Raw genomic sequence first — 22105 nt, 5'->3', positions numbered from 1 at the left:
GCAGGAGAGGGAAAGAGAGAGAGCGAGAGCTCTCACCGCTCTCGCCCCGTGCCATCCTCGCCTGCTCTCCCTTTCGCACTCGCTCTCTGGCGGATTTTTTGTTTATTTCTTTTTTTCACTGATTGATTTTCCATAACATCCAACCCCAGGCAGCGACGCCGGCCGAGGCAGCGCTGCCCGCGCTCCCCCATCGGTGTGTCTGTGTGTATTGAACTCTCGGCCAATGGCAAAAATTTCCAATTGCGTACGATTTTCCAATCAAAATGGCACACAAGCCAAATAAAACGGTAAACGACAGGCGCTGCCGGAGCGATGCTCACACAGACAGAGGCACAAGGAAGAGGTGCAAAACGAAGTGCAGCCACACTTAAAACGAAGTGCAGCCGCACTAAAGCTGCTTTTGATGCAGCATTCGATATTGATGCATTGGTAGGGGTTGGTATACGAGATATTTGCTGGTGCAAAGCACATATCCCTATTCCGACGCCCCCTGGAGTTCACACAAAAATCAGGGGGTCCAAGCGCAGCAAGTGCTGGCGCCTTGTGCGCATCTCTGACATATTTCCAATATCATTGGTCGATAAATACCGAGTAAAACGAATCGAAACGAAACGTACGAAAATGCCAACTCAGGGCTGGGGCCTTCGGGAGGGGCACTCTAAGGGGCTGGCCTCGTACATAGATCCCTCCCAGCACACACACACACACACACACACTAGCCAGCACACTTGGGAGGACAAGTAAAAAATGAGAAAGGACTCGCTTCGTTTGTCGCTTATAGTTGGCCATATAGGTTGGTACATATGTACACGTTCACCACTTGTTGTTGTTAGTTTGGGTGTCGATTTGTTGTTGTTGTTGGGGCAAATACACCCGACTGTTTCATTGTAAGGGGGCTTGTATTGAAACGCTTCTACCAAAGGTTCCCAAATATGTGGCATAATGATACATTATGCATAATGATCTAACCTTCCTAATAACCAATATGAGAGTAATAGTAACCACCTCATGCTTCGGCTTGGTCTCCTCGGCTGCATTCTCTGCACTTATGTGCAAGTGCCAGAGTTCTCAAGAGATTTTCGTTTCCTCCCAAGATTTCCGATTACCGATTCCGATTGGTTTCCGATTGCCCAAGAATTCCCTCACCCCCCACCCCACACACACACACACACACACACGAGAGACAAATTCCTCTTTTATCCCCATGGCCAAAAAGAAGGCGTTGTACTGAGAGACCCATCCCCAGACTCAAGAGGGATACCCGCAAGGTTTTCCTTTTTTTGGGATGGGAGTTTTATGTGGGGGGGGAGGGAGGTTTGCCATGGGGTAGGGTCTTTCGGGGAGTCAGTGTCGACGCACTCAGGACTGAACTGAACAGAACGGACATGGACGAGGACATGGACGGGGGCGGAGAGGGCGGAGGACATCCTATACCCAGTGCAGGCGTCGTCCTTCGTACTCCTCGTAATAACGAGGTGATGGGGGGGGGGGGGGGGGGGGATGGAGGAGCTGGAGGGAAGAGGAAGCTCTGGGTCCTGCCGAGGACTACACAAACGACGATGATGATGACGACGACGACGACGACGACGACAATGTCCTTTCACATTTGTCGTTTTGGCCGAGACGATGGCTTCAGCTTCAGCTGCTGTCTCTTTGCCCGTCTGTGTGTGTGTGTGTGTGTGCGGGTGTTCGAGGGGGTGGCGTAAAAAAGTTTACTTGTCTGCGATGCTGTCTGCCCCAAACTGCTGCCAATTTTTATGCGCTCCCTACAGTTTTTTTTTATTTTTTTATTTTTATTTTTTTTTTTCTATCCACCTCCAGACCGAACCGAAGCCACCCCTACGACCAGCACCCCCTCCCCCCTCAGGGCTGCTGCTTTATTTCATTCCATCTTCACTTTCGGGTTTCGTTTTCTTTCTTTCTTTCTGACGTGTATAGATTTTTGTTCGGTAGGGATGATTGCCAGCTTTCGGGGGGTTGGCTTGGGCGGTATGTGCACGACGGCTGCAGGGGGTTGACTGGGGGAGGAGCCGTACATTCCGATTCAAGGATATTTCCCGATATGTGGAAAAGGAAGAGCTGCGGCGGGGAGCAGCAGGGGGAGGTGGGGGGGTGGGGAAAAAAATGGAATAAAATCAAGAGAAACTCGAAGCGAAAGAAAAGACAGGAAAAATGGGAGGAAATTGGGTAGGGGCTTTGGGGTCTTTGGGAGGTCCTAGGAGTTCGACTCGCTCTCTTTCTCACTCTGCGGGCGGGTGTGTGTGTGTGTGTGTGTGGCTCCTGTTCTTGATTGCGCGCGTTAGCAGAAATGAAAATCGGGAGGAAAATATATGTACAAAAAAAGAAAAAACAACAACAAAAAAAAAGGAGGAGAAGAAGAACGAGGAAAAATAAAAGAAAAACAAAGTTGGAGCAGAAGAAAAAGCAATCGCGGCATATAAGAAATAAAAAAAATATAAGGGAATTTATTTCTTTTCGAGCGCGCGCAGGATTTTTGCCATTTTCTATATATATATCGTATATATACATGACCAGCAATCCATACATAGCCATGCATATACAGGGCCATAGATATTTGTGTGCATGCTATATACCATCCAGAATGGCTGGAGCACTTCTCTGAATAGCTTTGGCCGTGTACATGGCAATAAATTGCCCTCTGCCAGCGCTATTTGATGATTTTTATGCTCCCTATCTTCACTTCCCCACTTCCTGGCCCTGCCCCGCGTGCCGCAACCTCACGTAACTCGGCTACTTGAGTGGCTATGAGGCTGGGACTTGACTTAGGCTTAAGCTCCGGCCCGGTCCATCAATAATAGCTGCAAATCTTTCCAGTTCCGACAGCTTTGGGCTGCGGGCATTGCGGAAGTCTCCGGCTGCACGCTCTATTGTCACCCGCTGGCGAACTAACCCAAGTAACTTGGCTTCTGGCGGCGCTAGTGATGGGAAACTTGGTACAATTAAAGCTTGTACTAAGTAGACCAACATATATTAAAATTAATCAAATCCCCACATGCAAAGCCATTATAATGGGAAACAAAGAAACTAATAACATAATCAACATGTACCGAAGCCCACATGCCAAATGCTAATAATCAGCTCATTGATCAGTTCAATTTAAGCCTAAGCAAAGCCACCTACATACTTCCCCCAGAGTAGGCTCCAGGCCGAACTAACCCAAGTAACTTGGCTTCTGGCGGCGCTAGTGATGGGAAACTTGGTACAATTAAAGCTTGTACTAAGTAGACCAACATATATTAAAATCAATCAAATCCCCACATGCAAAGCCATTATAATGGGAAACCAAGAAACTAATAACATAATCAACATGTACCGAAACCCACATGCCAAATGCTAATAATCAGCTCATTGATCAGTTCACCTTAAGCCTAATGCGTACGAAACAAAGCCACCTACATGCTTCCCCTAGGGCTACTACCACTCCACCGGGCCGAACTAACCCAAGTAACTTGGCTTCTGCTCGGTCAATAATGACCAAACTTTGCACGATTGAGACTTTGATTGGAAAAGCGAACAGGTATAGAAATCAAAGAGATCCAGACATGCCAGGCCACAGAAAAGCCGAAAAGCAACAGAAGCGAAGCCACATTTATGGCGATCGCGCAGCTTAAAACATCCGGTAGTTAAACAATCTTACAATGAGCCTAAGCTCGGCTAAGTTGACTTCAATTATCAGACTCGGTTTTCGGTTCGGTTTTGGAATGGGTTATGGTATATGGGATATGGGGTATGGGGATTGGGGATTGTCTCGTCCGGCGGGGCCAGATAATAATCATTAGTATGATCAATTGCCCGGGCAGCGAGCAGAAAAAGTGTTGCGTTTAACTGGTAAATCAGTTCGACTACCGGCCGAGTCCGTGTATCTCAGATACGAGATCCACCGCCGGACGTTGGCGGCGGAAAGACACTTAATTGAATTCGATTTGACGACTGGATGGATGGACTGACTGGCTACCGACTGCGATGGCGGCACTGGGCTGGCATGTCAATGTAGAACAAACGGAAGTCGCTCCGAAATAAATTGAAAGCAAAGCCAAGTCGAGCTGAGCTGAGCTGAGCTCTGAGATCAGAGCACAAATAGCACGAAAATCAAAGGCAATCAGCAGTGAAACAAAAGTCGAAACAGAAGCGGGGCCAACATTTTATTGTTCTACTCCGTATCCACTGTTTGTGGGCAGCTTCCTGTCTTCGTCATAAAAAATCAAAGTAATAATGCGTGTACTTTATAGATTTATTAGGCGGCAGACCCTCACTCCTGGGCCGGAAATTCAAATTAAAACCGAATGCCATGGGGGAGCGGGCGTGGTGCATCTGACAATGATGCGTTTCGCCCGCCTTTAATTTGATTTCTCGGAGTTCGGAGTTCGGAGACCGGGATTTGCATAACAGAGCCTCTATGCAGACGGAGGCTGGAGTCGCGGCGATCGAACATTAAATCAGATGAACACTTAATGCGCGGGCGGGCGTGCATATAAATCAAAATGCGGACTTATGTGGCTGCAACAATGAAATATGTGATTCAATGACTTCCTCCCAATTAAAGGCTGCGCTTGGCCGTCTATTTTTGGCTTCCTCCAGGAATTACAGACCCCATTTTCGGTGTCTCCCCCCGCCTTGAAAGGTGTGCTCTGCTCCTCGGATCCTCGGATCTGGCCATATATCATATATGTTTGTACGTATCTGTGGGCTACAAAGTGCCTGGGTGCCTGTGTGCGACGAATTCAATGGCATCCAGGAGGGGAGTGCGCATATCCCACATTCATACATCGAGATGGGAACCTAAGAAGCTATGAAGTGTTATGTCCAACAGATGTGGGATAAGTGCAACCAAAACAATAACTTGGGGATATTCCGGGGTGTCATAAAAAAATACCATTTAGCATTAGGCATATTGCTTATATTCCCCAAACCAATACCAAATCAAGTGGGATTGCAAAACGCTGAAATTCTCTAATCTCTTAGTAGTTTCCGTTTTTTTGCCATAACTTCTTATTTAAAAAAATAGAAAAAAAAACTAATGAAATTCTTAGGATTACATACACTTCTTAATCAGCTAATTTCTTTATCACCGATTCACTTCCTGCCCCTGCAGTCCGTGGAATGTGTTTACTTACACATAGGGTTTATGAAGAAACCAGGCACATTTAGGGGCTGATTTTTGGGTGGACTGCAATGACTCGTCAATGTACACATACCTGAAAAGAATAAGAGGAATAGAAACATAATTAGACAAGTTTGCATAGGAATAGTATAGTTAGTCGATTGAAGTTTGCATATATTTCTGTGTCACGTCGCGACGTTGGCTTCCATTTCAAAGCGATTAAACGGGGCCTTGGGCGGAGTTTTTGGGCTTAAAGCCGCCCAACTGTTGCCACCCCAAAAAAGAGTGAAATGTTCTAATTAAAGCCAACAGTAAAAGGCGCAAACACTCGCTGGCAAACACACGCCGAGCCGGAATGGCAGACGGGAAAAGACGGAAAATGTGCCAAGAGGCAGCGATGGCGATGATGATGTTGATGTTGATGATGATTTTCATGATGACGACGACAGCGACGACGACGGCGACTACGTCGGCAGTGAAAACTAACCTCAGACAACAAAACAATAACGAAAATTCTAAGCAAGCCGACAACGACGTCGTCAGCTGGCCCGGCGAAAAACTAGCAAAAAGAAATTAAATTTAAAGGAAAAACCGAGGTAGTCCTACTGCACTACTAGAACCTCCCTCCCCTCCCCTGCTTTCGAAAAAAAACATTGCCTAGTGCAAGGCGCCCTGAAGTGAATTAAACGCCCTATGCCCCGCTCTCTTTCGCTCCCGCTAGCCCCTTCTCTTCCCTCAGCTGGCAGGCAAAGTAGCAAAATTAGTAGCAAAAAGAGCCGAGCAAAAAGACGAAGACGTGGTCTAAAAAAGGGGGTAGCACTGGAGTAGTGTGTGTGTTTTCTGGGGGGGGGGACAAAGACAAGGCACTTTTGTGTGTTGTTGTTTGTTTGCGAGTGTATTCTGCTTTTTTTGTGTGCTGTCTTAAACTTAGACCACGTCCTTGAGCTTCAATATGCCAGGCTAAATATATATGTATATAAGTGTGTGTGTGTGTGCGAGAGTGTTTGTGGGGAAGAGCTGTTGAGCCTATGTCTAAAAGGCTGAGACAACTTTAAAGCGAGCAACAGTTTAGGCCAGCAGAAAGGTTATTTGGGTTCCTGAATATCAATAATATGCAAAGCCAACTCTGCTTCTCACACGTAGCTGGTCACTTTAATATTTAAAGCTGGTCACTCTTGAAAGTAAACAACTTGCATCAACTTGCATTAATTTGGCGTGGCAAATCTACTTGTAGCATTGCGAATGTTTGCTTAAAGACTTTGTGAATGCTGAATTTTAACTGTGAGCACACACTCGCACACACTTTTAATTACGCACGTTTTGCGGTGACGACGGAGCGAGAGTTTGCGAGTGGGTGCGAGATGGGTGGTGTGGCTGCATGTGCGCGTCTCGGAAAATGCCGCAAACGCATGATTCCCGCCAACCGACCCCCCTTTTTGCTTTGTTGTTGCTGCTGCTGCTCCTGCTGCTGCGTGCATTGCATGTGTCCTTGAAAGTTTTTGGCATAGTTTTTGGCTGGCAGCGAAGCACAAGCCAAAGCAGTTAATGCTCTCTAAAGCCCAACAGTTGTGTGCGTGTGTGCTTGTAGGTTAATGACACTGCACGCTGGCCACACTGGCCTTAAAGTGGGAGTCGCAGCATGCCACTCTGGCCACACTAGTGGCAAAAACTAAGCCTAAGCAAACACCGTGCCGCCGACATTGATTCGGCCGAAATCAAATTAAACACTCGAGACCCTTCGGCACAGGCCACTTAAGATTCATCAGTTGACCCTCGTTGTTTTCGTTGGTTTTATTGAAGCAGGGCTTATCATAAGCCACCGATCTGGGCCAAGAGCATGATATGACAGAAATTATGACTTCATAAACGGTTTACTCGAACTATGAAGCAAAAAAAAGAAAAGGAAACACACACACACACAACACTAGAGAATTCAATAGAAATTTACCAAAAACCTTCCGCCCCCTCCCCACAGGGATGCCAAAAATGTTTGGCAATTAAGCGAAGGGAAAACTTTTGGCCCAAAACATTATATCATAATTAAAGGGAATAAACGATACATACGATGGGCGCTGCTTATCAGTGCTTGCCAATTATGTGGAAGGGGGGGCGAATGGTCCTGCCCTCGCTTTTATGACCTCTTAAATATTTATGATGCCCCGATACCAAATGAGCCAGCCAAATGAGCAAAACTATCATGGGCACACACCATAAAAACCGGCCGGCGGGGGCAAAGAAAGCCAACACCACAAGAAACAAAGCCATTTGAAATAAATTTTAACAAATTAACAGTGGCAAACTAATCCCCGAAACATAACAATGGACCATCGCCCACACAGGCAAGAGTATTGGCAATCACCATAAATTGTCACAACTGATATCCTAGACCATGACATATGGATATATGGACTGGCAGATCTACTAGATCTACAAATATACCATACTATACTATACTATACATACGTGGCGCGGCGGGAAAAGTTATAAAATTTGATGACAAACTTTGCTTTTCTTTGTTTTGTCTGCCTCTTGGATTTTCAATAAATTCTCGGTTTTTCCTTCACTGAAAGCCCAGTAAAATTATTATTCGTATATTCGGGTTGAGAATTTATTTGCCTGGCCCGATCGAAATATTGTGAAATCAAAAAAACAAATAAATTAAAAGGAAAATATACGGGAAAAAGAAGAAAAAAATAATAATAACGTAGCGACATGTGAACTAGAAGAGACACCAGAACAAAGCATGCAATGCGCTCTAGTTCCCATCGAATCAAATATACGGCGGCAAGAATTAGTTCCCCAACAATGGGCCACGAAAACTATGCCAAATTGGGGGAAGGGACGTCGCCGGGCGGCGGGAGGAGGGGCCCTGAAACAAAAAAAAAAACGAAAAAAACAAGAACTGAAACCGAAACTCAACTGAACTGAACTGAACACAGAAAAGCCAAATTCAAATTCAAATTCTATCGATGTGTGGATATTTTTATCGAAGTCGAGTCGAGACCGGAGCAGATCACTTCGTCATGTCACATGAACAACAAAGAGGAAGAGCGCACGAGAGATATACACACAGATGTATATATATATATTTAGTACAATATAATACCTTTTAATTTAATATGCAGCTGACGTGCGCTCTACGATCGCCGTCCGATCAGTCAGTCAGTCCGCTTTTGTCTCTCTGTTGGCCATTCGCCGTATCTGTTTCTGTCTCTTTCGGCCTTTTCGGTTGAAAATAAAATAAATCGAAATGACAGATCATTAAAATTTACAACAACACCAGGCCCCACAGTCAGAGGCCCAGTAGTCGCAGTCGCAGTCCCAGTCCCAGTCCCGATTCTGATTCCGATCCCAGGAAAGGCAACCAGCGCCATCGGTTCTCTGGGCATTATTTTTTCATGCCTCCCGAAAAAAATAGCCATAGGAGCAGCGTGCACCGACTGGGAGATACCCGGTACCCATGACCGAAGTGCATTGCATACCCACAGGGCGCAACCTAAAAATCCATAATGATATAACTTTCTTATAAATCTCCCGATTTGCTTGATTTTTGGTATGTGAGCTTACAATATGATCCTAAACCGAACTGTCTTTGTTGGGTCTACTTCGCTCTTAAAGATCCTGAGATCCTATAGGGTCACTAAGGTAAACTTTCTTATAAATCACCCGATTTCCATGATTTTTGGTATGGCAGTTTGTATGGTAGGTATAAATAGAAAACCCTTTTAAAATTCTAAAAGTCTCCCAAAGATCCTGAGATCCGCTAGTATCACCCCAGATATCTTCAAACACAACATGCCCCGCGGCACACTGGGTATACAAAAACTGAAAACAAAACGAAGCCACCGCCGCACCGAGTTATATTTGTCGTTGTCGATCAGTTTTTATGTCGTTCGATATGGCAGCAGCGAAAATTTTTTATTAGCCTCTTCCCCAGTGACGATGGCTGCCAACAAGTGCAATTTGATTTTATGCACGTCTATATGTATGGAAATTGTGTTTCCTTGTTCTTTCGAAAATTTCGAGAACCATAGAGTTGAGTTGCTGCAGATGCACAAAAATCAACTGAGATCATCAATTTGCCAAAACGGAGAAGCTGAACGATTTGGGAAAAACAAAACTGAAACCGAAAAACCGCCTTTTGTAGACTCGTTTAAATTTTCCCCGAATTTCCACAGACACACACACACACACACACACACACATTTTCCTCCCGGCCTGCAGATCCATAAATTAATAAATGAAGATGTTTTTTTCTTCCGCCGCGCACATTAAAAAACTGTTTTTCCACGCCCCCATATATTTATCCCAAAGAGCGAACCATCAATGAAATGCATAATATTTACGTCCATAATTTTTTCTAATATTTTCAACAGCTGACATCGAGTAACACAAAAACTCAAGAGCCCCGCGGCTCATGTGTGTGTATAATTGACACTCAATTATTCGAGGGCGGGGGTGTTGTGCTCTTGTCTATATGGGTTTTTTTCTCCCCCCGTTTCGCTTTTCGGCGGGGGAGTGCAGGGCATTACGCTATGCCATTATCTGAGCTACTTAGCAACCGTTCAACTGCCACTTGTTGGAGACCGACACCCCCCATTGCCACCAAACAAACAACGAGAGACCCAAATATAAAAAACCAAACTAGCTAATAATACAACAACAAGCAGCCACTTGAGGCCCCATCACAGTACATATAGAGTGGCACAAAAGATTTCCGCTGACAAAAAGAAAAAAAACCAAATCTCTTTCTTGTTTCAAAAGAAGAAAAATTGAAGCGCGATTGATCACATTGATCGCTGGCTGCCAGTTGTGTGTGTCTGTATATCTAAACAGACAAAGTATTTAGTAAAACACGAGCACCAACAAATATCTCAAGTAGCTGTCTCTGCTGGGGCACTGGGAAAAAGTCATGGGTACTATTGAAATCGAGAAGGAAGATGAATATACCTTATCATACTAATTTAAAACATGAAAATCGCTGCTTAATTGAAATCACTTACCAAGGAACGCTTACGTAACCGCTTACTAAGGAACACTTCTATAACCACTTCCTAAGGAACACTTCTATAATCACTGACTAAGGAATGATTCCAAGATAGCTTCTTTTTCCCCAGTGTCCTGCTGATCTGTTGTTAAAATCCCTTTGGAATCCCTTCCTAGGGAACACTTACATAATCACTTCCCAAAGAACACTTATAGAAGTGATTCCGGCACCGAATCTTTTTCCCCAGTGTCCTGCTGATCTGTTGTTAAAATCCCTTTGGAATCCCTTCCTAGGGAACACTTACATAATCACTTCCCAAAGAACACTTATAGAAGTGATTCCGGCACCGAATCTTTTTCCCCAGTGTCCTGCCGATCTCTTGTTGAAATCCCTTTGGAATCCCTTCCTAGGGAACACTTACATAATCACTTCCCAAAGAACACTTATAGAAGTGATTCCGGCACCGAATCTTTTTCCCCAGTGTCCTGCTGATCTGTTGTTGAAATCCCTTTGGAATCCCTTCCTAGGGAACACTTACATAATCACTTCCCAAAGAACACTTATAGAAGTGATTCCGGCACCGAATCTTTTTCCCCAGTGTCCTGCCGATCTGTTGTTGAAATCCCTTTGGAATCCCTTCCTAGGGAACACTTACATAATCACTTCCCAAAGAACACTTATAGAAGTGATTCCGGCCCCGAATCTTTTTCCCCAGTGTCCTGCTGATCTGTCCCCTCCCCATTGTCGCTGTACACTTGCAGCTGATCTATATAATAACTCATGTGTTTAAGCATTATTTGGGAACAACAAGCGAAGATGATCGCACAATGAGGGGCAACTTGAAAAAGCCGCGTCAGCAGAAGTAGAAATCTATCTGGATGTTGATGAGGGGTCGTCTCCAATTGAATGCGGAGTTTTGAGCAGACGAAGCTTCGAAATGCCGAGGCATTAGTGTGTGAAAAGCAAATCGCTCGATGTGAATGTGGCATGTAGGCGTTTAGGGTCTATCGACGGCCCGGGATCTGAAAATCGAACTCTTGAGCTGTGCCACCAAAGTTCTTGAGCTCTATCAATCGTTCAAGTTGCATTTCGGGCGAAAGATGAAAACGATATGGTTAAGCACACACACACACACACACAGAGAGAGAAAATCGTGTGATCAATGGGGAAATCAAAGAAATCAAGTTGCACGGTGGCAAGCAAGGCGGGAAAAGAGGAATCTAAATATAGGAAAGGGAAGCCAACATGTGCGCATTGTTTGTCACTGTTTGGCCGCAGACTTTTGTCAGCCACCGTACGGCAATAATTAAAAACATAAAAAACAAAAAACTAAAGAAGGGAAACGACCGGCAAAGGGTAGCCCGAAAAAGCGAAAGACTGACGACTGGAGATCCGGAGAATCGGAGAATTGGAGAATCGGGGAAGACGACTCTGCGCGCAGAAGAATCGGAGCCGGGGGAAGTGAGAGCATTTTGCCTACTTAATCATTGTCTTTGTGCCGCCCGTGTGCGTGCAACATGCAGCACATCCCCGGCTCCATCTCGATCTCCACGTCCACGTCCACGTCCATGTGCAACTGCAACTGCGACCGCTGCTACTTGATTTGATTTACGCCTGCCAATGCCTTATGATTGAGTGGGGCACATACTGCGGCATAAGATGCATAAATGTGTTCTTATTTTACTCCCGATGCCGGGCGTAGGGATCGAAATCGGTGTAGGGATCCCCGTCTTCCCAAGCAACCCCGATATTCATGCCGCATATGCCTCTTATATCTCTCTTATTTTTTTACGTCTGTTGCCTTGCAATGGGGCGCAACATTTTGTGGCATGCTGCAGGCATAGCTAGAAAAAATGCAAAATTAAACAACAAAAAATCTATAGTAAAAATATCAAAAAAAATCGAGAATTTAATGCCAGCTGTCCGTATGGAAAAAAAAGCAAAGGAATATATAATTTCGTTTGATTTTTTTCTGCTTTTTTTTTTTGTTGGTGCTGCGCTTCACTCGAATTTAAAAATTGGAATTGTGCTCAGCTCATTGAATAAATCAAACTCATTTGCATACCAACTGATAAATTATAGCGAAACAGGCCCGACAATTGACAAACTGGCCCGGGCCCGGTCGAAAAACCGAAGCCAATCCGAAATCCAACCCCAGGACCAACCCTTCCGGCGGAAAAGAGCAACCACCCATGTGAAAGGGTCAAACAGCAGATGAGCCCGGCAGGGGCGAGTCCTCCCAAGACAGTCCTCCGGCGGGGAGGCTAGGGGGAATTAATCGAACGATGACAAGATCCGAGCCGAAAACGAGTTCTTCTCGTGGGATTATGTCCGGGCGGGCGCAATCACACGGTATCTCGGTGGCAAACAACACGGCAAGATCGGGCAGTACAGTCAAGTAAACTAATTCAATTAGGTTAACCATAGAGAATTCGAAGGAACAAAGTTTATGGAGAGAAGCAGCTAGATGGGTAGGGCTGGCATCCCAAAGGGTTCCTGGAAAACACTACAAAATTTTATAATATAACTGTAGATTATAAAATATATCCCCCAAATCACTATAGACCACTGGGAATTTTTAACCACGCATTTTACCAGCCCGCCTGGTGTTTGGTGTATTGAAAAAATGTGTAATATAACTATAGATTATAAAATATATTCCCTAAATCACTATAGATCACTGGGAAATTTTAACCACGCATTTAACCAGCCCGCCTGGTGCATGGTGTATTAAAAATTTCTATAATATAACCATACCTTACGAAATATATCACCTAAATCACTACCAATCACTGTGAAATTCGAACAACGCACTTAGTAAGCGGTACAGTTTCGAGGGGCCAACTAATTATCAAGAAGGCTGCCCCAGCCCCCGGCACATGACTGCTTTTAAAGCGAAAGCCCTGTGTTCCCAAGTAGGTTTTACTTGGAACCCCTTATCGCTGGCGAAAAGGCACCCGAAAATTCCGGCGAGCACTCTTCAGGAGGAAATCTCAAGGCTCTGCTCCCTGTGAAAACAATGAGCAATCTAAGAAGCACACACACACACTAGGCCCCTCATATCGTGAGGCCGCAGTGCAAAGCCGCAGAACGATATGGAATCTTGGGGAAAATTTCACATAATTAATTATATAAACATTTCGACAAGCTGCCGCTATTTGTGCAACCATAAAGCTCAATCGAGCGTCTGTCGATTCCGATGAAAAAGAAATAGCCACATAGTGCGCTCGATTCTAGGCTCTAGCGGCCTCCTCCTAAGGTAAACAGTCAGAGTTATGCCACATCAAATATTTCAATAACATCAAATTAAACATAAAACTGCTTTGTGCACATAGAACACAGGGGCGCCGAGGGAGGGGGCTGAGGGGGGAGGAATGGATTGCAAATGGTAACAAGCACTCAAAAGTCAAAGCGAATTAAATTCTAAACTAATTTTCATGTCGTGCCAAAAATAATAAAGGAAAAAAGAGAGCGAGGCAGACGGCGAAGTGCACATACGTATATTGCAGGGGCGTGGGCGAAAGGGGGGCGCGCGCGTCTGGCGTGGGCGTGGGCGTGTTAGGCGCGCAAAAACCAACAACTTAATTAAGGCATCAATAAAAAATTGTAAAAACATCTGAAAAACGCCACGGGGACAACGCTGTAAAAATGTGTGCGAAAATTCGGTTCAAAATGAGGAACAAAAAAAGATCAAGAGAGGAAATTTTTTTTTTTTTTTTTTTCGTTCGCCTTAATGGAGTGAGCCCGCCAATAAAATCCTTGATCCCCCCTGCCAATAATGATGATTCCTTTTTAATGGGCACTCCTCGGGCGTTGGTCATTACTCAAGAAACGAACTTTTCAGGCGATTCTTCTGCGGGACTCTTCGGAAGATTTCTTTTTTCTCCTTTCTTGCTTCCTTTTCTTTTTTGCATTCAACGTATCGATCACACAAAATGTTGCCAATACGAGGAGAAGGCCAGAGCCCACAGAACTCATCATCATCAGTTGGTCGCTTCGGTTCGGTTCGGTTGGGTTCTGTTTATGTATGTTCTTCCTCTGCGCCGGCCCCTCTAAAAGGGGGCGTGCACAAAATGATATTTTATTCAATATCCTCAAGTTTGAGTTTTGAGTTTTTTGCCTCCTTGCCGGCCTTAACGATTTGTCCTTTTCAAGCGAGAAAAAGAAAAACTCGCCGTGCAGGAAATCAAATTGATGGCGAGACACACATGAGAAACCTGAAATTAAAAACTCATAAGATATCGACTGATATATTGAGCTGCACAAATTACTGACAACTGAAAGATGAAAGAGGCCTCGGCGCACGAGAAAAAAAAACGAAAGAAAAAAAGGGGGAAAAAATCTGAAAAACAAAGACAAAGATTTCCAAGACAGGTTTGCCATCCTTTCCCCCTTTTTCCGCTCCACAATCGGTTTTCGGCCTGGCTTTTGCCTATGTCCCTCCGGAGGTACGAGTGCATATATATGCGTATAAAAAGACAATTAGTTGTTATTAAGTTGTACACAAAGGCCGTCGAATCTTTTCTCCGCCACAGACGCTCCTTCATTTTTGGCATCGCCAGCTTTTGTGAGACGCCGCGGCCGCTCGGCCTCTCGGCCTCTAGATGCGGAATTAATGATGCAATGACAATTGATGCACACCACGCAAAGCGCATTTGGCATTTATGATATTTATGCTCAATTAGTGTCGCTGTTGCCGTGCGGCGATCTCTTCCCCACGAGTGTGAAGTTTCAGCCTGATTTGCTGGCTGCAAGCCGAGTTACTTGGGGCTGGTCGTGCGACGACGGCTGGACACCATTTATAAGTAGTAATTTCGGTGTTTACTACAAGTATGCAAAGTTTCAGCCTGATATAGTGGCTGGAGCCCGAGTTACAAGAGGCTGGTGGAGGGATTATGGTGTTTACGGCAGTTATAACATGGATTTTGAGGCTGCAACTTAGGTACTGAGTGATTTAATGGGGCTATCCCAAAAATGAAGGAGTTCTCTAATACTAAAGGACCACTAAGTTGGATTTCAATCTGATTGGATGACCACCAGCTGGGCTGGCCATCGGAAACCTCTCGAACACAATGCCCACATGCTTCTCAGTGCCCACTCTAGTGCGATGTGAAATTTCCATGGCCTAAGACGACTGCCGGCCGAGTTACCTGAGGTCGTTGCCTAGATGGATGCTTCAAGCGATTGAAAATCGGCTAATTACCGTCCAGGCACATCGCTTGGGAAATTTGGAGTGCGTTCGATGGCTAGTTGCCGAGTTACTTGAGGACACTCCACTTCAATTAGCCTCAATGGCCGGAAAGCGGGGGGAGCGGCACATAGTAATCATAATAAAAATTGATCAAGCACACACACACACACACAGAGGCGCACACAGTTCGTGAACTCAATTTTTAATAATAATAACCAAATGATTTTTTATGTGCGGATAGAGATCGAGTTCGGGTTGCCGGGTTCAGATCGCCATCTCCACCCACAAGCTTTTAATTGTTCGATTTTCATTTCGCTGGGACTCGTGCGTGGCACTCGGCTATAGATACGATATACGGGCTGGGGGCTTCTGTCTGTGTTTTAATTTCCGCGCTGACAAATTAATTTAATTATATTAACATATCTGCCCGGCGATCGAACGATTGAGCCGACCGAAATATGGTTCTGTCTATATGTTGTGTGGGTGGTTGAATGCGGCCTGTGATTCCGGGCATAACCCCTTCTCATTAGCTGCCAGCGAGTAAATTGCACTTAAAACTATCTATCTATCTATCTATCTGTATCTGTATCTGTATCTGTATCTGTATCTGTATCTGTAGCTGTAGCTGTATCCGTATCCGTATCTGTATCTGGCCGGGCTTAGGGGACAACCCTTGGCTGCTCATTTTCGATTTTCGGCATATGCAAATGCCCGCGACCGACGCCATCTTTGAACACCCAGCCTTGTAAACTATCCATGCCCGGTGCCCGGTGCCCGGTGCCCGGCAATCCGTACTTCGTACTTTGTATCTCGTACTCCGCAGCCGTATCTGCATCTGCGATGGTGGTGACTGCGCCAGAAACCGGTTTGCATTCGATTAAAACGGCACCCAAACCCGATTTTACCCCATCTTTTAATTCTAATTTTGTATTTCGTCCGCTTTTTTTTCGCCTTTTTCAGTCAGCCACTGCATTTGGCAATTGGTTGGGATCAGCAGAAATCGAATCAATGACGAAGTACCTCAGCTTTCGTCTATTTTTTGGTAATCGTAGAAGCTACAAGCGAACACCAAAAAAAAAAAATCCGTTCGATGTTAATGGGTCAAGTTTATAGATTGCATTACGGAAATTAATTTTGCTCTTTTTGGCTTCTTCTGCTGCTCTTGTTTTTTGTTACCATTTTTGTTTTTTGTGTGTTCGTTTTTTCGTTTCGGTGCCACCGTTCTATATACTTATATTTAATGACAGAACTTTGTGTTAATCAAGCACATTTCCCCGTTGTTGCCCCTTCGATTTCGATTTGTGTCAATTTTTTCGCGCGCGCTCGCTCTGTTCTTGAAATGTAAATAAATAAATAAGCGAAATACTATAAGAAGTATTCCATCGACTCATTTGGACAGCTGCGGACGCCCGTCTGCGGTTTGTTTAATTTACTTAATAAACTTCTATTTTTGGTTGGCAAATTGTGAGCAAATGTTGAATAACCTTTTCATTCGCCGCAGCGAAGTGGTATTTATGGATCGAGTTCTAATTTTGTTTTGTGCGGATGGTGAAACATATGCTGATCAGCCAGCGAGGGCATGGCGAAACCTTTCCAGTATTGATTCATTGATTGCCATCGATCACTGGTCGAAAGTTCGGGGAGTCTCGCAGCTTTTGAAAGCCATCAAAAGGTCGTTAGGACCAGGGAAAGAGATCTTCAGACATGGGTGTGCCTGTGCAGGGGTTTGGGGTTTATTGAGAGCATCACATATAATAAACCATAATATTTTAACATTTTTTTAATATGATAAAACAATACTTTTTTTCGATCTTCAAACCCCCCTTTGATGAAATCCTGCCTACACCTCTGATTTTTACCCATCCTAACTAGTTTTAAAGCTTCTTTTAGGATATTTCAAAATAATAATACAAAATATTTCAATATACATTTAAAAATAATAAAGAAGCAAGCCAGTTCTGATACTTCGTAAGACCCCCTGCCAAAATCCTGCCTACACCCCTGAATTTTTACAATCCTAACGAGCTTTGCGTTTTAAATCATGAAATAAAAAGATACAAAATATACTAATATTTATCATAATATAAATATAAAAAAAAACAATGACATTTACTGATACCCCTTCACAACCTCCGGCCTACACCCCTGACTTTAAGCAATCCTAACTAGTTTTAAAGCTGCCTTTAGGATCATAAAGATTATAATACAAAATATTGCAATATTAATTCAAAAATAATAAGGAAATAAACCCGTTCTGCTGTTTCATAATCCCCCTTCACAAACTCCTGCGTGCGCCCCTGACTTTAGGCAATCCTAACTAATTTTTAAGCTTCTTTTGGGATCATAAATATTATAATACAAAATATACAAATATTTATTTTGATATGGGTTTAATCAGCTATAATATTTCAAGATCCCCCTTCACAAACTCCTGCGTGCGCCCCTGACTTCAAGCAATCCCAACGAGTTCTGCTGCTGTGCTTCTCGGGAAAAAGCCGATAGGATGGCTTTTCGCCTGGCTCATTCGAGTTCTATTGATGGCACTTTGCATCGCCGCATCTTGCAGGAAAAGCGCCATTCACCGACGGCAAGTGAGCAGAGATTTTCCGGGAAACTTTTCGGGATCAATCGAAGGGGAGGCTCCAATTAAAAATGCGCCCGGCTGTCGACGCAGCCTAATTAAGCCGCCAAGCTGCCAAGCCGCTTGGAGGGCGGCCATGTGCCATACGGGGGCGGGGAAGCATTCAGAAAGACACACACATTCGGGTTGATGCGGCCCTGTCTGGTCTGGCAGTTCCTGTGCGCCCCCCCTTCGCCGCCTCTGGTGCTATTTTGCCGCCTTATTTGCCGGCCGCCTGGCACTTGGCCAGCGACATTCTCAGCCCCGTCTGGCCCCCGCCCCGCCCCCGCCCCCGCCAGGCCACGCCCCCTCCTGTCTGGCCGATCTTGTTGGGCTCTAACTCCTCGCAAAAAAAAAATGCGAAATAAATCCGAGCTAGCCAAGAGACGAGCTATTCGGGCAGTAAATCGTTCAATTATTGTTCGCTTGTTGCACTTTGCATTTTTCCCTTTGTTTTGTGTAAACAAATTTTTCACAAATCAATAATAGCAAAAGGAGAACAAAAAAAAAGGGGGTAAGTAAATTTACAACAATAGCGGGGCAGCAACAACAAAGGCACATTTGCCATAGACACGCAAACTCAATTAGTTAACTTAAGTTAGGCTAAGCAGCTGGGGCTGCAGGGGGTTAAGGTGGGCGGCCGGGCGCCCAGGGGTTATTGTTGTCAATTGTGGGAGTTCCGACTGCATGAAACTGGATTTCAGCTATCTAGTGAAGTATTATTTTTAAACTTTCTTCAGTTTTTCCTATTTCAAAATCATAGAGTTTCAAAATTCACTTAAAACACATTATTTCCTTCACTTGAGATCCCAAATGTTTTAGTTACCCAACAAAAAAGCAGGGAATTTCGAACCCCCGAACAGTCTGTGTGTCACATTTTGTGAATCAAATTTGCTTTCATTCATAACAACATTGGCCAAGCACAAGAATCAAATTTTGAACCGCCTTTAACAGGTGTAATTTCACCTTTTTGTTGCCTTAATTCTGTATCCCCTATAGAACCTGAGATAAACAAAGGATTCTGTTTTCGAGCTGACAAAAATAAAAACAGTTGAGATGCTGTTTTTGAGCCACTGACTAGCAGATGTAATGCTATTTATAGGAGGGGAAACCTATGGAATCCATTTACCCCGCTTCCTTTATAGGTACAGGTGTAAAGTCACCCAAATGAGGTATGGCTGATATGGTATGTGGATCCATTACGATACCAACTTCACACAAAACGACCTGTTTACGATGATATACTTAACTAAAAAAGTAAGTTTCGAATTCCAATTGACTTTTTTAAGATGATATATGGATCTATTACGATGCCAACTTCACTCACAAATCCTAAGTTACAAATCCAATTGAACATTTTTTATTTACTGATATGATAAACTTCACTATTTTGTAAGTTTAAAATTCCTATGAATGATATATGGACCTATTACGATGCCAACTTCACTCACATCCCAAGTTTAAAAATCCAATTGACCACTTTTTTAAAATTGACATGGTACAACTGCACTCATTTTATAAGTCTTTAATTCCAATGGACTATTTTTTTTTTAAATAAATGATATAGGGTTCTATTATGATGCCAACTTCACTCATTTTCTAACATTAAAAATTCAATTGACCATTTTCATCACTCGTTTTATAAGTCTTAAGTTCCAATCGACTATATTTTTTTTAATTAAATGATATAGGCTTCTATTATGATGCCAACTTCACTCATTTTCTAACATTAAAAATTCAATTGACCATTTTCTTCACTCGTTTTATAAGTCTTAAGTTCCAATCGACTATATTTTTTTTAATTAAATGATATAGGGTTCTATTATGATGCCAACTTCACACATTTTCTAACGTTAAAAATTCAATTGACCATTTTTCTTCACTCGCTTTATAAGTTTTAAATTCGAATTGACTATACTTTTTAAATTTGTATGATATAGGGTTCTATTATGATGCCAACTTCACTCATTTTCTAACGTTAAAAATTCAATTGACCATTTTTCTTCACTCGCTTTATAAGTTTTAAATTCGAATTGACTATACTTTTTAAATTTGTATGATATAGGGTTCTATTATGAAGCCAACTTCACTCATTTTCTAACGTTAAAAATTCAATTGACCATTTTTCTTCACTCGCTTTATAAGTTTTAAATTCGAATTGACTATACTTTTTAAATTTGTATGATATAGGGTTCTATTACGATGGCAACTTCACTCGTTTTCTATATTTTATAATTCCAATTGTCTGCTTTGTGATGTTGGTATCGCTTGGATCCGCTAGGATACGCAGTTTTCCGAGTTTTCCCCACTGCACACGGCTTTTCGCGACTTCTCTTACCTGTTGCCAAAACTGTGCCAATAAATAAATTTGCTCCTTTTTGAAAAACCAATCGTTGATTGATTGAACAGCCGTCAGATCCATATCGGCTGTCCCAGCGGCTTGTGGCAATGTTGGCTGCATTCGTGGGCTTTCTGGGGTTAATTCGATTCTCAGTCGGTGTTCGCTTGTTTTCGGTTCTTCTCGACTCTGGTTCTCTCACTTTTTCGACTTGGACTCTACCGATTTGGGTCTAATGGGGCCTGGCATTATTCGTGTTCCCGATGGTGTTCGTTAGTTATGCTGGCTTGGCTGGGCTTTTCCTCTCAGTTACAGTCATCACAAGTACACAAGTACACCTTAGGTATTATGTTTTTGTTACGTGCTCAAAAAAATGCATAAACAAGCCAATTTCTGTGTGTTATTTTGGTTATGTTTCTTGATTTTCTCTTCTTTCTTTTTTTTTTTCTTTCACTTTAGTTCCGAAAAACAATTTTTCTTATAGGGGGGGCTTTGCTGTTGCTGTTGTTGTTGTTGTTGTGTTTGGGGATTGTTGTAGTTGCAGTTGTGAGGGTTTGATGTTGTTGTTTTCGGTTGTTGTTGTCGGTTGTTGTGTGTGTGGGTGATCTGCTTGGTTTTCAAGCCATTGCTGCTGCTTATATTTTGATTATTATTGTTGGGATGCTGCTGCTGTTGTTGCTGCTGCTGCTTATTTTGCACATGTTTGCTGTCGTTGTTGTTGCTCTGGTTGTTGTTGTTGCTCGCACTTGACACTCATACACGCGCACATATTTTTGTTAGCGAACAGAAATGCACTCGAAAAAAATAAGCGACAGTTTCTCCGCCTTCGCTGTTCGTTCGTCTTAGTCCTGCTGCTGCTGCTGTTGTTGTTGTTCTCACTGTGCTGCGCCTGTTTTTTGGGTTGATCTTTACCGTTTCTCCAGCTTTCATTGATTTTCATTCGCTCGATTCGATTGATTCTTTCGGCCGATAACTGTGCGGCTGGGGGGCGGGGGTGGGGGTAGGCGATTCTTCTGCACACACGCACACATGCACACACACACGAGAGAGAGAGAGATGGAGAGAGAGTAGGGGGCACACACGCACACACGCCCGCGCCGCGGCTGAGAAGAGGAGGCAGAAGACCAGCAGCAGAAGAATGCAGGCACTGCCTTCTCTGCGGGGCAGTAGAATCCAAAAAATCTTCTGAAATTCTCGATTTCTTTCGGCGACGGACGAACGAAGCGACGTTGCCAGTCACGAATGCTGTTGATGACTGAACAAATCGAACGTTAACGAAGCGCCGACAACCCTCTGCCGCCGAGAGCGCCGGCCGCGGCGTCGGCGGCGGCAGCGAGCGCCACAGGCCTGCACACACACGCACACACACGCACACACACGCACGCACGCTCTCTCGGTAACTCGCTCGCTCTCTCGCTCGCCCGCCCGCCAGAATCTCACTCAATTTGCCTGCACTGCTTTTGATTTCTTTCAATAGCTTTTTGATTTTCTCACTTTTTTTTTCGGGTCCCCTCTTTCTCTCCCGCATTTATTTACCTTTTTTTTTTTTTACTCTTATTTGAGCATTTTTCTGCGCCGCCGCATGTCAGTTGCATGTATTGAAATTCATTCATTCACAGACACTTGGGCTGCGGCCCTCTCGCTCGCACGCCGCCCTTCTTATTGGAAACGAACGAGCCAGCCGCTCTCCTCTCGCCGCCCCGCTCCGCGCCCTGCTGCTGTTGCTGCTGTTTATTGAGCGCAGGATTGAGTGAAACGGCGACTGCGGCGCCGGCAGAGGGATTTCGGTTGCGGATTTTTCAAAACCTATGATTTTTTTTGGTTTTGGGTGTTGAGTGTTAAGGGGT

At 44.0% G+C, this 22105-nt stretch overlaps 1 protein-coding gene across 2 annotated transcripts in view; it reads right to left on the bottom strand.

Annotated features, from left to right (window-relative positions):
* LOC108022014 (homeobox protein cut) overlaps positions 1-21524 on the bottom strand; it is a 73613-nt gene extending 52089 nt beyond the window's left edge. For both annotated transcript variants that reach the window (XM_017090854.3, XM_017090855.3), the window contains exon 1: positions 20259-21524. In XM_017090854.3, coding sequence (XP_016946343.3) covers positions 20259-20381 — 123 coding nt within the window. In that variant the 5' untranslated portion in view covers positions 20382-21524. The remainder of the gene's footprint in view (positions 1-20258) is intronic.
* Between the last annotated feature and the right edge of the window lie 581 nt (positions 21525-22105).

The sequence above is a fragment of the Drosophila biarmipes genome, chromosome X (assembly GCF_025231255.1).
Source record: "Drosophila biarmipes strain raj3 chromosome X, RU_DBia_V1.1, whole genome shotgun sequence".
NCBI classification, from domain to species: Eukaryota; Metazoa; Arthropoda; class Insecta; order Diptera; family Drosophilidae; genus Drosophila; species Drosophila biarmipes.
The sequence above is the reverse complement of the archived record's forward strand: the minus strand, read 5'-3'. Positions and strand labels throughout refer to the sequence as shown.